The sequence below is a fragment of the Coturnix japonica genome, chromosome 1 (genome assembly GCF_054131305.1).
Source record: "Coturnix japonica strain WE chromosome 1, WE-NBRP24, whole genome shotgun sequence".
In the NCBI taxonomy this organism is placed as follows: domain Eukaryota; kingdom Metazoa; phylum Chordata; class Aves; order Galliformes; family Phasianidae; genus Coturnix; species Coturnix japonica.
This window is the reverse complement of record NC_140663.1, coordinates 40824750-40840684: the sequence shown is the minus strand read 5'-3', so window position 1 is coordinate 40840684 and position 15935 is coordinate 40824750. Positions and strand designations below refer to the sequence as shown.

At 40.4% G+C, this 15935-nt stretch overlaps 1 protein-coding gene and 2 pseudogenes across 2 annotated transcripts in view; 2 read left to right on the top strand and 1 right to left on the bottom strand.

Moving 5' to 3' along the window:
* PLXNC1 (plexin C1) overlaps positions 1-15935 on the bottom strand; it is a 65393-nt gene that overhangs the window by 34085 nt on the left and 15373 nt on the right. For both annotated transcript variants that reach the window (XM_085538635.1, XM_085538638.1), the window contains exons 5-10: positions 11815-11929; positions 10647-10791; positions 5664-5733; positions 4358-4433; positions 4182-4238; positions 146-285 (exon numbers count right to left, since the gene is read on the bottom strand). In XM_085538635.1, coding sequence (XP_085394761.1) covers positions 146-285; positions 4182-4238; positions 4358-4433; positions 5664-5733; positions 10647-10791; positions 11815-11929 — 603 coding nt within the window. The remainder of the gene's footprint in view (positions 1-145; positions 286-4181; positions 4239-4357; positions 4434-5663; positions 5734-10646; positions 10792-11814; positions 11930-15935) is intronic.
* On the top strand, positions 7345-8149 carry LOC146762363 (uncharacterized; annotated as a pseudogene).
* LOC146762362 (uncharacterized) lies at positions 8420-9028 on the top strand (annotated as a pseudogene).

Here is a 15935-nt window from a genome sequence, read left to right as displayed (position 1 = left end):
CAGAAGATTAGAAGGAGTGCCCCTTTGCTGAGGACAACTGTTCATACAACACTGCTGCTAGGGAAAAATTGGGTTTGGGGTATAAACAAACAATTTACACCATGCAAAATAAACAGTATTACTTTTCAGAGTTGTGCTAACTCACATTTCTTGTTTACAGCCACTGCTTCCTGTCAGTATCAGTTTTATGCCTGATTCATGTGTAAAGTTTTCTCCTTTGACTGTTATTTCACTTTTGCCCAACGTAGAAATCCACAAAGGCTTGATGGAATGAATGTTGATATGCTATTAGAAAACAAAGCAAAACAAAATCTGTTTATAGAAAGGCTAGGCAGTTAGACAGCAGCAAAAAAACAACCACCGCTCAGAAATGTGGGTTTGATGGCACCGAGATACATTTTTCTTATTAATTTCAGATCTCGTTAAGTTTGATCCAGGGAAGTACTGTCAATCACAACTTCTTCGCAAGCCAACTATTTTTACCTACATAATTTATACTTCAATTTATCTCATAAAAAATCTGCCAAAAGGAATCACAATCTGACATGCTGGAAGGTACGTATCATAAAAACCCAGTTTGAAATGATACATTTTGCATGACTCTTGAAGAGCTACAAAACAACACAAGACAAAAAAAACAGTGCTGTCACTATAAGACATTGGAGAAACAAATGAAGATACTTTTCTCATGACCTGAAAAGGGAAAGCAGAGGCAAATCCCAGAATGAAAAGTCAAGAAATAGTCCAGAATGAGCTTTACTACCTGAAGCACAACTGAAGAAATCTTTTGGTATTCCATTTTGACGCAAAGAAGCTCACAAGTCTATCTGTACACATTTAAGAATAACCCTAGTTTGTGCTGATGCTGTTAGTCTGACTTAATTGTGCTTAGTTTTTAAACTGGGCTTTTCTATGTGTTTTTCTTTGTGCATCTTTCAATTTATTTACTCTGACTTACTAACACCACCAAGAGATTTTTTTTCCTAGCATGTTTACTTGATGTGATTGACAGCATCTCATGTTTACTGTTTTGATGCTTCCCTATTTGATAATCAGTGTCAGGTTCCTCTCCGTGCATCTTTCAGACATCAAAAGAAAATTGTAAACATTCAATAAACCAGGAAAATACACGTGAAACCACAAAGTGTTTGAAACCTTCTCAGGCAAATGACTTCTGGCTTGGCTTTAGATTGCCTGTACAACCAGTTTCAATTCAGTTTTTAGACTTTTGTGATTATCCTGATTTCTGCTACGTCAGCCTGTGGATGTATTCTTGGGTAAGTTCAGCCCCTGATACTAAGAGAGCTAATGCAAAACCTCTTAGGGAAGCTAGGGATGATGTTGCCACAGAAGTTTTCTCCCTGCCAATCTTTTCATGTACACAGATAGCATCAAGACTTTGGGCTCATTTTCTGAGGGGATGATGTGGATCCCATCTCCAGTTCTCTAAAAATACAGCCACTGCCTGCTTCAGAAAGTGCATTTTCCACACATACTACCATCAAACGCCTAAGCAAAGCAGAACAAACATGAGACCTGTCACAGCTGACTAAAAGCCACAGCCTGTGCCTTAGGAAAGAGCAATGGAGGGCAAAGGCCAGGACCAAAGGGCTTGCAAAAGCAAGGAATTTGTTAATGCATTTCCTTTGCTCCAAGGTGACTTCTGGTAGGAATAATGGAGGAGGGCAAAGGAAATGCCTGACAAACTGCTGAAGGGGAAAGTTCAGTCCCACCCTGACTTGGGGATCAGATTAACCCTTGCTAAGTGAGGAAGATGAATGAGGCAGAAATTTGAGAGCCTGAAGCCCTCAAAACAGCAGTGCCTTACTGCAGCTACATCCTGCTCTGTCCCTCCACTTGTGTCACAAACAGCCACCAGCCAAACAATATATAAAGGAAGCCAAAACTGCTTAAGGCTCCCACAGGCAACTAGCAGGATCATACAGTATCACAGAAGCACACGAAGACCCACACAGCCACACTAAGACAGCAAGCACCAGACAGAAATATAGGGTGCCCAGTGGTGCAGGCAGGAAATGAGGCCTCTTCACCCTGCAGCTCACAGCCACTGGGTGTCTAAGCAAAGAAAGATGGTGTGGTTGCTGTACAGAATGCTTTGCTTGCCTTCTTCCCTATTTTTAAGCTAAGTGGAAATAAGAGTGAGGAGAAGCTTCACCTCCAGCTGAGCTTTCACCACAGAGCCATGACACAGGCCTCCTCACTGCACCCTGCCGTGCTGCATGGTGTCAGGCACATAGGGGCAACTCTGGGGCCAGCTTGCACCCATTGCTGGAGAGCCAGATTTCAGACCTGCCTGTGGCCATCTGCAGCACTTTCCCTAGCAGCAAAGAAGCTGAAAGCAGGAAAGGCAAGGCTTTCTTGCAGGCCAGCTAGCTTGGCAGTCCTTATTTCCTCTGAGCAAGGGACACGCTGCCCCTCAGTTCCTGCACACACACACAGCCCTTGCTTAGCCAGAAGAGGCCCCTGCAAGTGAGAGGGAAGGAAACCGCAGGGGCAGAAAGTCATTTATAAAAACCAGAAGTTGTGAGGCACGCTGATGCCATGGTGACGAAAGAGAGGCACACAGAAAGGGCGCAGCAGGTCCTCAGGTGATGTAAATCAGCACTGCCCTGTCATCTCCAATAGAGCTTGGAGCTTCGAGACCTAGCCCCGGCATGGACAGCATAGCACTTCCCTGGGGCTGTGTAAACAGTGACAGCCACATCCTCAGAGCTGCAGTTAGAGCGGCTGCAGGTCACAGTGAGATGCTTGGCAATGGCCTGATTTAATCAGCCTTTGCCTCCCCAGGGAGCCAATGCCTGTCCCTGCACTCTTTCCCCAGTGTTGGCACAAGACTCCAAGGCCACACGGAGACCTGCATCATGCAGCCGACACAGCTGAAAAACAATCTGCTGAAAGAAAACATTGATCTCCAGCCAAATCATTTCCCCTGTCAAATGCACGTGCACAATCACTCCTGCTGTTGTTGTGGTGGAAGGGGAGGAGGGAGCAGGCATGGAAACTAGCAGCTGGAATCAGGAGGAGGGCTGGAGCTCCCATCACCAAAAGAAAGTATATTAATATAAATGCTGTGCTGGGGTTGCAGGAAGACACAAATCCTCTTTCTCAGCCCTCCAATATATTCTTCTTAAAGCCCCAGTAGTCAAAGGAAAACAGGATTTCAAATGCAATTTCAAGCCCTTTGAAAGGATCGATCATGTCTAAATAAACATCTGTCTTGGGGCTGCCTCTAGTGCTTTCACAGTCTTGTCCATCACTGTCTTTTCCAGATAAGGCACATGGAAGAAAGCCATCTCCCAAAGAATTCCAACTATTTACCAATGAATTAATACGCTCAGAAGCAAAGAATTTCCTCTGTTCTTTCACCAGCAATAATGCTTCACGTGCACACCGAATCAGAATATTAATGTTCAGAAGCACAAGTATTGAAATCACACTCTGTGGAAAATAAAACAAATGTTGTGATCTTGTTTAAGACGCCTCAGCTGAATGGCTGGATTTAGGAGGTAATTCCTGTCTCCACAGGTAAAAGTTTGTGTAGTTCTAATGAAACATTTAGAGATCAGAACACAGTGCCTATTTATACCAACCATGCTATCATTCACAGAAAAGCAGAAAGCAAAACTGGTAGGCTGCAAATCTCTATGTACTTTCTCATCAGTCAAAGTCTTCTTTGCTACTCATTCCTCTCCTAGTACCTGCCTGTCATAAGCAACCACTGATGACAAGATTGCTCAGTTTTATGAAATAAAATAAAACCACTTGAGCATAAAGAATAAAGAGACAACCTTGTGGTTAACAGGCTGTTCTATGTGGAAAAAAGCTTAAGTTCACACACAGTCTTTATGATTTCAGGAGAGAACGGTACAACCAGATTCAGTCAGGTACTGTGCCACCATTAACATCTCCTTTCTGGTGATCCAGCTTGATTGGATAGATGGAGGTTAGTTCCATCTGCCCACAAGCTTTTGTGGAGTGCCTAAACACAGCAAACATGGAATTTAAGGTAATTCTTCAAATATTGCATCTAGAGGTAGGCATGTGATATTTGCAGTGCTTATTGTCTCAATGCCTGGATCTGAAACCCAAAACTTTGCTGGTACCTTTCAACATCAACCAAACAGGGCTTCAATAATGCTGATCTCAAAATGCTAACTAACCTCTGATTTCCGTGCTGTTGTGATATCCTTGGAAGCATTTTGGACATTGCAAGTACCCTGAAAAAAATCAGCATTTCTCCATGTCAGAACAAGAAAGAGACAGATTACTGCTCAGATGTAAAGAATACAACAAAACGGTATCACAGGGGATTCCAGCTCTCCTCAACAAACTTCACCTGGCAGGCAGAGGCAGGAGAGACACGTGTCCAATTACAGCTGGCACACTCACCGTCGTGTATGCACCGTGAACAGCTGTTAATACACAGAACAAGAGTTTTTGTAAGACCAAGGGACTCAATCTAGATCCAGTCATGAATGTGAAATTTCATGTGACAGAAAAAAAAGCACAAATCCAACAGGAAAACCTGGCAAGCGTGTAATGAAATACGTAAAACATAACCTGAGCCTACCCTCCAAACCTACTGCTCTGTTCTGCTTATTCTGAGGACAAATTTAGTATGAAATAGAATCCATGCTAAGATGCTGCAAGCCATACATTTCTGAAAAGCAATAAGCAGACAGAGCACTTGATATTTTATTTTGCTCTGATCTTCTTTGGTATGTAAGTGGTCAGTTAGTACATTCTATCGTGAAAAGGGCAAACTTCCAAACTTCTACTCTGTGTGCGTGTTAACAAGTATTGCTGGTTTGTTGTTGCCTCTCCTTACCAAAAAATAGGCCTATTGGAGACGACCAGCTCATAGCTGATGCATTGATTAGCATAGAGGATGGCCAAGAGCAGGGTGCTCTTCTCAGATCCATGCATGCTGAGAAATGCTATGCCTTAGAGGAAAGGTTCCTTCCCTATGTTGCCCTAGGGACCTATTCCCAAAAAGCAGGAGCTCAGTTTCATGCCAGGTGCCTATGAATTAGCCTCCTCATAAAGAAGAGAGGCATTCTGAAGGGAAATACTATGACTACCTAGATTATATGTTAGTCAGACCTAGATTTTACCAACCACATATCATAAAGGTTTTGGCCATGTACTGGACACAAATGATTTCTACTGCAAGCTCTCAACAATGAGTTGAGAGTAAATATACAAGTACATAATGAGTTGAGTACACATATGTACAGAACAACGGGTATTTGTTGTTAGCAGCCCCATAAGGTGACTTTCACAGACTCTCTTGATTTCTCTGACCTAGGTCTCATCCTGAATACCAGAGGCCCACCTTGTTCACAAGAACAAAAAGGATTTTAATGTCATGATGACATCCTTTATTATCTCTTCAGGCACTTATCATTCAGTCATTGTAATGCCTCTCCTACAGCTGCCAGGGTCCCCTTAAATAAAAGAGTCATCAGAAGAAGTAGCTTTCTAAAGGCAATCAAGAAAGAGGAGAAACAGGCCAAGAAAAGGAATTCAGCTATCTTTAATGAAATGTATTTCCTTAATAAATAACAAAAAAAAGAATGATCATACTTCCAGTGCAAACACATTAACCCCCCAAAGAATTGCAGTAGGAACCAGGTTCTTACTTTTCCAACTGAAATGTTTCTGTGATATTCCAAGAGCTTGAGGACAGCGATGCTTCAAGGACCAGACAATCTGGAAAAATAAGACTGTTAGACAAATGCTGAATATTACAAGAAATACTCGTTAAAAATAATTGACCTGCAGACTTGCATGCATTCAGTTGTTCTCTACATGGTACTCACTACCCCTCACACACATATTCCTCACATTTTTGTCTAATAAAAATAACTAGATTTTGTGCTTCCATAGCACCCCTCTGCTGAGTTATTCAGACACTACACATACACTCGTTAATTGAGCTAGATACCACCTATGCATGATATAGACAAGTAACGTTACTGACAAGATACAGATAAGGAAATGTCACCACGAAGTAAGGATGTAAAATCATCTCCTGAAAAGCACGCAGTATACTTGTGGCATAACCAGACCCTGAATTCAAGCTTTCCAGCACAAGAGAACAGACTGTTCATATGCAGGAGACCCTGACATACTGTACTTCTATCTCTTTCTGTCTCACTTGGGTTCAGAGTCTTCTTTTGTAATCTATGCAGTAGCAATTTTCATCCTATTTAAATCTTTTATGATTGCATGAGTCAATTTGCTATTATTTCAGCTAGTAATTACTACACCGACAATTCGCTGGCAGCTGTGGAATGAAAGATCTCCCATGAGCAGAATACCACATCGAAAAACAGAGTTAGATATATACCACTTAAGCCATGGTCTCTTTCATCTGTGTGCCTGCAGATGTGTACGTCTGCAAAATGAATGACTGTCTGAGATCAAATGAAACCCACGTGTGCAGACCTTCCTAGCTTTCCTATGCTAAGAAGCAGATAGCTTTTTAATACAGGAAAGCTACACAGATTTCAACTATATCCACCTTGCAAAGGTAGAGAAAGCTTTGCTTTTATCCCAGGCTGGCTTGTTCAGATGAAAACCAGCTTTGGCTGCATTTAAATTGCTAAATAAGTGGTATCTCCTAGCTCCACATGCCAGCATGGCACTTGGGTGCTTACTGCAAAGGCTACCTGACAGCTTGTTAGAAACAACCCTTAGGACTGTTGGTGTGCTTAAATACCTTACTAAATGGAAAGCAAAGAGTCTGACTTTAAAGTTATTTCGGTAATTGAAGATGAAGATGAGCATGTACAGACACTTTGAAACCCTCCACCAAACACCCCTTTTTTTTCTTCAGAAATCTACATGTCTGCAGGAACCTGGCATGCTGGGCACAAAATTGCCTAAATGACTTCCCTAGTTGATCATAAGAGAGCTCAAACCACGAGCTACTAAAATGCAGTATTTTACTAGGAATAAAAAGTAAAAGCTTGAAATGTATCGCTTTCTGCAATGCTTTCTTCTAAGTTTATCTAAATACTTCAGAAAGAATACTGTCCAAAATGGTTTCCTGAATTTGTCTACATTGAAATTTACAGAAAACAAACTTACTGCTTTCTGCATGGCCTGGGCTGACCTTTTGAAATCCACCAGACTGCAATGAATAGCAGGTATTTCTTAGTTTTGGGTTGTTTGTTTTTTTTTCTTTCTGGAAATGAGACCTGAAGGAATTTTGCAATTCATGTTCAGGTGAGACTGAGGCCACTTTACAGGAGGCACCATAATAGTCAACATAGCTCCTATATTTCTATTATTCACTAACATAAATCATAGGAGCACATGAATGGCAGGCAGTTTTACTGTCAGGCACAAGTGAAGCATGCTGCCTTCTGCATAACACAGTAAAAGGGCTCATCTTTGGCACAAAGCACAGGCAAGGTAAGCAAGGTTCCATAATGCTATATACTGTAAAGATCAGCTAACTGAGCATAGTGGAATCCCAGGATTCCTAGGATGCCCATATCACAGGATGGCTTGTATCACTGAAAAATGGGGCCCCCTGTGGGATGGAGGAAATGTTCAGGAGTCTCCAGCCCGCTTGGCTGAGTATTTCAATAGTCTAAACAAAAACGTACTCACTACTCGAGAAGGACGGTTAGCTGCCTCCACAGTGGCGTGGCCACTGATGATGGCCTTGAACTGGCTAAATATAACTAAAGCAGCTCTCAATATAAAAAATCAACTATTGCGTGACCGCATTGAAGAACTGGAAAGACGAGCTGCAGTTTTGAGAGGGAAAATACCTAATCCTATCATTCTCCTACAAAAAAAAAATCTGGAATATCTCCAGAAATTACCAGGGACCCTGTACAAGAGAATCCACAGAATCAGGACTCTGCAAATGAAAGTACTAAAAGGTCGGATCTTGAGGCTCCACTAGAGCTAGATCCCTTTGATATATGAGGAGTTGTAACTCAAAAAACAAACAAAAAAACCTCACAGGATAGGCCAGCAGGGCTGCCCCCCGACCAGTGGCCCCTTGCCCAGAGCACACTGCATGTAACAGCTCGCCTATACACGGCAGCTGAACTAATGGATTTAGTTCAGTGGTTTAGAGGAAAACCAAGAGAGAGGATGCCAGCATGGATGCTGCGATTGTAGGGTATGGGGGCAGAGAGCGTTGTGGTTAATGGACCGGAATTTCAAAACTGGCACCCATTACCACTCACCCTGGTAAGTGGTACTCAGGCAAAGACTATATGCAGCCATCCAACATAATGACAAAAATCATTCCTTGATTACATGGTTAATGGCCGCATGCTGTGCAACATGGACAAACAAGAGTGATATACTATTAAATACTGGCCTATGGCCCTCTATGGAGGACTTGCAAAACTACATTTGAGAATTAGGCATGAAGGAGGCAATCTAGGAGGAGGATTTTGAGAGCCCAAACACCATTAAGTTTTCAGCAGGAATAAGGAACCTCATCCTGCAGCAAGTTCCAGCACATCAGTATGGTACTTTGGTATCCATACTGGATCCCCTAGTGGCCTCAGAGGCCATAATACAACAGGCCACCCAATTGGTGGCAGATCAGGGGGAGACAGAGCACCTACAGGCCAGGCACAATGTTTGAGTGGTGGTAGAAATGTTGGATGTCTATCCAGCACCACAGCCTAACAGACCTGCCCCTAAGGTAATTCAATCTGGACCCATCAGGGTCTCAAGAAAACAAATGTTCGATTACCTGATTAGAGCAGGAGTTCAATTTCAAAAGATTGACGGGCAGCCTAATCAGGTCTTATTACAACTATGGAAACAGGTACCAAATAGTCAGAGATTCCAATGCTCACCTAAAAGGGAAGGAGTGAGACTCATAGAACAGATTCCACAACACACGTGGAATCTAGAAGACTTCATAGTCCCTTTGAAAAAACGTAAACACCCTCAGATGGCCCAGGTAGTCACAGTTGAGCCATCAGAAGATAAAGATTTAGGGATTCCAGAGCTGATGGTGTGACAGAGAAGCCAAAATTCCCCAAGACTAGGGGCTCTAGGGGGGATGGGAGACCCTACGTCAAGCTAATGATTCATTGGTCCTGAAAGAATGTGCAGCGGGTTATGGCAGTAGTAGATACTGGGGTAGAAACATCAGTTATATATCATGACCAAAAGCAATTTTCAGGCACAAAGGCACAATGATAGGTGGGTTTAGGGAGCATAGGTGCAACTGTGCAAAAGTGGGCTGAAGGCAACAACACTGAATGGCTGTTTCACCTGCCCTATAATCCAAAAGGAGCAGGCCTAATAGAAAGATGTAAAGGGATCCTGAAGGCTGTTTTGAAGGAAGTCTCACAGTCCTTGCAGGGGTGGACCAAGACATTCTATGGAACCCTGAGAGACTTGAATGAGACCAAGAGATGGCGGACCCAATGCTTTAAGAATGTTGCAACTTGGTCTTCCCCACTTAGGATACAAATTAGAACCCCTCTTTGGTACCTGACACAATGATTCAGCCACAGATATCAGGCCAAAGGGGTGGTATTGAAGACTGGGACATGCCCAGATGCAGGTGGAGGTGTTACCAGGAGGGGTGAGTTGATTCCTTTTGATATCTTTTCCTATTGTACCTATTTCTCAAATAAAGGCTCCATCATTACCCTCATTTGCTCTACACTGAGTAAGAAAAAGTTTTAGTCCAGGAAGAATGAGGATGGTGATCATGCATTTCACAATTACAGGAAAACGTGGCTTTTCAGTCTGGGTTAATAAAGGACTTATTTTCCCTCTAATGCTTTTTTCCTCTTAAAAAGCCATTTACAGTGTTTACTAATACCACCTTAATATTCCAGAATACTTGTGTGTGTTGCTCTTACTGTCAGCTGCTGGGAACAAAGTCTTTTACTCTTGGTTCTCAAATCAATATTGGACAGGAACTTAGAACTTGGAACTTAGAAGTTACATGATACCAGAGGAACTTTTGCCATGCCAGGACTTTGGATGAGCTACTGAAATCTCAAATTTGAGGGGAACCTATCTCTATCTTGTATTCCAACACTGACAAAATAAGAAAAGTACAAAGACAACCTGTACTAAGAGAGCTCTGCACTTGAATGTTGAGATCATTTTTTATACAGGCATTGACATTGAGATTTTCCTCATCTTTATGCTGGTACAGCTTGCTTTGAAAACAAATTCTGTTTGCAGGTGAGAGAAAGGCTAAGATGGGTTAATGTGTAAAAGCAGAGTGCTGCACCAGCACTGCTTCTATGGCTCCAGCCAGCTTGACTGTCCTTGCAGCTTCCCTAAGTTTCCTAACACATCTGCTAACTGCACCATGTAAATAAAGCCCCCAAAGCTGAGACACTGCACTGCTACAGGCTGATTTGAAGGAGCTGCTTCTAGTTACAGGTTAATGTGTTTTATTACTTCTAGAGGGGACTCCATAATAACAAGTTGTTAATGATCAAGAGTCCTGTAAGTATACTCAAAATCACTTGACAAAACAGGAATAATTTTTTTAATGACATTTAATATGAAGTATTACCTACTGTTCTAAGATCTGTATTTATGCACAGTTCTCCTTAGTGATAAATAACAGTAAATAAGCATTAAATAAAAGTAATATTAAGACATACCATTATCCAGTGTCACTGGAGTAGAGAGATTGCAGACACAGGACGAGTTTTTCAGCACTACATTTTCATGAGGCATTTCAATAGGTTTTACAATTTTTATTATACAAGAAGTAAGGGTTTTGCTTTTACTTGCTGACACAGAAATCTATAAAACAGTAAGAACATAAACATTCAATAGATATCTTGTAGTACTTGTTAAATTGCCCCCTTGCCTTTACAGAAAGCTTCAAACTATGAAATGTAGAAACATAATCTTTTGTGGCAGCAGCAGACAATTCCTTAGGCATCTTCTCAAAGGAGAAGACCTCTCCCAACTGGAGAAACAATACGAAGAGTCCTGAAAGGAACAACACGGCTTACTTGCACAAATTAAATGGATCTCTAATGCATGTGAGGGGAGCAATCTAAACTATTTGGGATTTTAAAGCAAGAATTTTGCTGTAGCACTATTACATGCTGTTATAGTTCCTTCAAAATATTTGAGCAAGAATTACAAATCCTCACAGAGATTTGAGCAAGAATTACAAATCCTCACAGAGTCAACATTTGCAACCGTATCTAAAATGCACTTAATTATGAAACAGAATTTGTCTTGTAATTAATTATTCTTTGTTTCTGGCTGAGAGTGCTTTACAAATACGAGCACATTAATGCATTCAATCAGGAAACCAGAAACAATAGCATGCGGATTAAGTGGCCAGTCACAATACTTGATAATCAAATGCTCAAGGCTATGTTTGCTGAGAACAGATACTGAGCAAACAGTAATATCAAGCACTTAAAGACGCATTTGTGCTAGCCTATGTGTCCCAGGGAATGTTTAACAACTTGTTACAAAGCTCAGAACTTACATAACGAACTCAATACATAGTCAATGGAAATAGGAAAATAGCCAATACAGTGATACGATGGAAAAGTTGTCAGCATAGCACATTTTTGAGCCAACACCATGAAGAATTGCTTCAAGACATATTTTATGGGAGAGGAAGAGAACATCTGTCTGATCTATATATTCAACTCAGAGTTTTCCAATACATTTGCCAACTGTTGAGGTAACAGGGATTAATATATGGAACATCACAATAAAAGAAGGGAAGCTGCAATAAGTAACAACATGACACGTTTTAAGGCACAGAAAACAAACATGCATAAAACTGGGTGTACATACCTGATTTCTGGCAGGGAACCTTAGAAGGATTTTCAGATCTCTATCAGGTGCATGCGAAATGTTTAACCAACCCTTTGTGCTGTTTGAACGTGTACAATTTTCTTTTAATGTGCACCTAAAATTATACATAAGATTATACTGGTTTCCTTACGGTGGCTTTGATTTCAGACACTCTACTTCAACTTATTTAGTATGCTATTGATTTTTACAGGAACGCTATTGATTTTTTACAGGGAATATGGTTATAACTGCAAAAAGCTCCAGGGAAACAATCAGTAAAATCTTTTGCTTATCAAAATAAATTACAATGCATTGATATATGCTCTAGGGACCTAATTAAGTCAATGGGACTCAAGCAAATGTTAGATGCTTGGTAAGTAACAGCAGACTTGGTAGCCAGGGACGGATTTCATTACCCCAACTTTTGACTGCTTCATTGTACAGCTCTGAATCTGACCTCCCCCATTTCCCTCTATGCCCAATATGCTCTTTCAGGGTCAAGTTATCCTAACCTATTTTAGACATTAATGCAAAAATGAAATGAATCACATTATGAAAGCTGCTGTTTCTCTCCAAGGTAAATAAGAGAAGATGGGGGTGAAGCTCAGATGTGGATCTACACTTTGAATGTAAAGCCAAGGTGAATTAATCCTTCTTTCCAGTCACCTCTGTTGTCCACTGATACGAATGGTAATCTTTGCTTTTGGTTATGAACAACCGTTTTGAAAAGGTAATTCAAAAAATATATCTCAATCTTCAATGATAAAATTAATTTCAGAAGTAGGATGGTAAAAAGGAAATGAAAATGTTACAGATCCCAAATTGTAGGACAAAGAAACTATGCGACAGCACAAAATTAAGAAAGAGTGAGGAAACACCAAGATATCTAAGTACTATAAATATTACAAATGAAAAAATGCAGTAAGGAGTGGAGGACGCTAACATAAAAATTAGATGGATGATCACTGAGTCTGAGAAATGAATCCCTAAAATACTACCTGGTGTGAACAGCTAATGAACAATTCATGGATTAAGTTCAAGTAATTTTCTAAAGCAAGCAAGCAAAGTTATTTCTAAATGCACATATCTTAATATTAAAAGTGAATATTCATAAATAGAAGTGGTATTTAATATTAATGTTTTAATAACAACACTTTTCTACAGAAGTAGAAGCATGTTGAGCTTCAATCATGTGACAGTGAAATGTGCCTCAGGGAACTGTTCTTTTGCTAGAAACTAGAAATGTGGACATTCTTGAAGCACGTAGATCTTGATATAGTCTTTGCACTAGGAGCTCACTGCACAAATGTACTTCATGAACAATGTGTTTGCTCTCCAAAAGGAGGACACTTGAAATACTTAACAGAAAAACATCCACCACTTTTGAAAATGCCCAAAATAACCCCACAAACCATACAAGCCATAAAGCCACCTTCTCTTCACACCAAGATGTTGGTAACAGCAATGCACTTAAACACAAGGTCACTTCCTTTGTGGTTTAACTGAGGAAACAGATACATAAGAAGCATGTGGAGCCTTGCATCTGAACGCATTCAGATCATAACTACACTATTGAGAGTGTGTCTGACATATTTCAAACTGACTTCACCAGGACAAATTTCAGTCTCATTTAAATCTTTCTTCACCTTACTGAGATCGCAAAGGTCCATCAGCACTGTTTTAGAACCACAAAGGATGGATGGGATCTGTCATCAACAGATGCCCATGAACCAGATGCTCAGCTAAATGTAGTTAAGTAAGTCTGACTGGCAATGAGGAATGGGAGAGAGACACCTAATAGTTTCTGATAGGCTGAGGATCACACTCTCAAACATACAAGACAACATGCTTGTCATACTTGCATTATACATGCATTTCAGTGACATTAATACTAAAATATTAAATAAGAAAACAGTTGATGAAGCTGAAAAATCAAAACTGTCCTAGTACAAAGATACCTATATTCTTAGACTGCTAAAAGTGAGTCAGTTTCCCATTTACAGGGAAGAACTTAGGAGCTTCATGGCAAAAATGTACTATCACTTATTACCAAGGGCCATACCTGTCTTCATGTCATGGAAAATTTGTCTTTTATGCTCTAAAAGATGATCTGTAACATTCAAACAATGTGCAATGGAGAATGGTCATTCCAGAGGAAACAGCCACATGGGGAAGTAGAGGATCCAATTTCTCTCATCACAAAAGCTCACAGTTGCCTCATAGAAGCCAAAGGGGCACTTTCTGCTTTCAACACTCCCATAAACCTCAGGATCAATTTACAGGCACACAGACATACTGTGCTATTTCCATTTTGAAAATACAGGTAAAACATCAGTGCCTTCTACTGGAATAACTGTAACATACTTTGGATAAATCCAGTTCATCTAGAAAATAGGCAAACATTAAGAGAAATCACACTGTTCTATGACTAATTGTTTTGAATGATTTTAAGGGAAAAGGGGAATATATATATATTTGCCCCTATGGAAGACGGGGCAGAAACAGAGTAGCAACATTTTGCTTCATTTTGTTTTCACTAATAAGATGATGTTCATATTTCTCATCAAAATTCTGGACTGAGTTCACATTGTCTTAAAAAATGTTATGTAATACATTGCTTTAGTGGACATGTATGGACCTTGATAAAATCAGAGCTCTCTCCAAAAAAACAGGTATTTAATGATGCTGAGTGCTAACAATGAAGAAAATACGTAGGCATTGAAGAGGAATCATATGACAGTAATCCATTTTTTCTTCAAATTGTTTCTGTTTCAACTAGGTGGAAACTCACGGTGATTTTCCTCATAAGGAGGGGATTTACTAACTGATAACTGTTATAAGATAACTAAAAGCCTGAAAAGCTTAACACTAATTCATACAGTCTAACAAGATAGCAAAAGAGAGAAAGAGATTTTGGGGAAAAAAAAACACCTAACCACTACAGTATAAACACCTACTCTCTTTTGATCACCACCTTTAGAAACACAAAGGAGCAGATCTTCAGCAAAACCATGGTAACGTGGTAAAACAAATCAATCTCATAATCAGCTTTCTTTAATGTCTTAACCAGTGATGAACTGGTATAAAAAGAAGTTCTATACTGATAGACATCTGATGATGTCGGGAACATTACCGTGCAGAGTAGGATAAGATAATCACACAGAAAAACTTGGATAACTTTGAAATGGGATGACATTTAGAAGCATGAAGTACAAGAACATGTACCTACAGCAATAAAAATCCCACAACCCACATGTGCTATAGACTGGAAACTCATCAGCTGGAAAGAAAACAGAGAAAGAGAAGGGCCTGAGGGCTTTATTTGATCATGGACGAATGTGGCCCATCAATGCGATGCAGTCATGAAAAAGACATTTGTGATCCCAGGACACACTAAGTAAGGTGCTTCCTGGTCAGACTGGGAGGGATTGACGACCACTGGGCTACCTACCATTGAAATCTCCTGTGGAATAGTTTGATAGCTTTGGCCATCCTTATTTGAAAAGGATGCACAAAAACTTCACAGAGGATGAACTTCAACAGAGTTATATGAAAGGAGCTTAGTAAAGTTAGCTGTTTCAGTACAGCAAAATGAAAGCGAAGAAGAGGACTGTTTTCACAAAAACAGTGAGAAGATAAATGTGAGGGATAAAGAAAACCTACTGAAACCAAAGCAGAGTGGACAACAGAACAGGCAAGTATAACCCAACCATCAATATGTGTGTGATGAAAACGAGCTGAGAGATTTTAACCAGGAGAAAAATGAAACTCTTAGAGAGTCGCACAGTCAAAGCAGGAAGAACAAAAAGACCTATGTAAATTTAAGATGGAGCTTGATGAGGGTGGGTTTACATTATATGATTTCTTGCAGCTGTCAAGACTTGGCTTGAAGACCCAGGAGCTCCTTAAATCCAGGGCAAAGACATGCAGTAGCTTTCAAACTTGATTCCAAGAAAGCAGCAAAACTAATCACTCAAATGCAAGGATTAAGCATTTAGAAACTAATTCTCCTCTAGCCTAAATGAAAGACAGTGATTCCAAAGCACTATGAATACTGAAGGCAACTGAGCACTCTTTCCCTGTTCTCCTATACAAGCAGCAAGAGAAAACGTGTTCTAAAA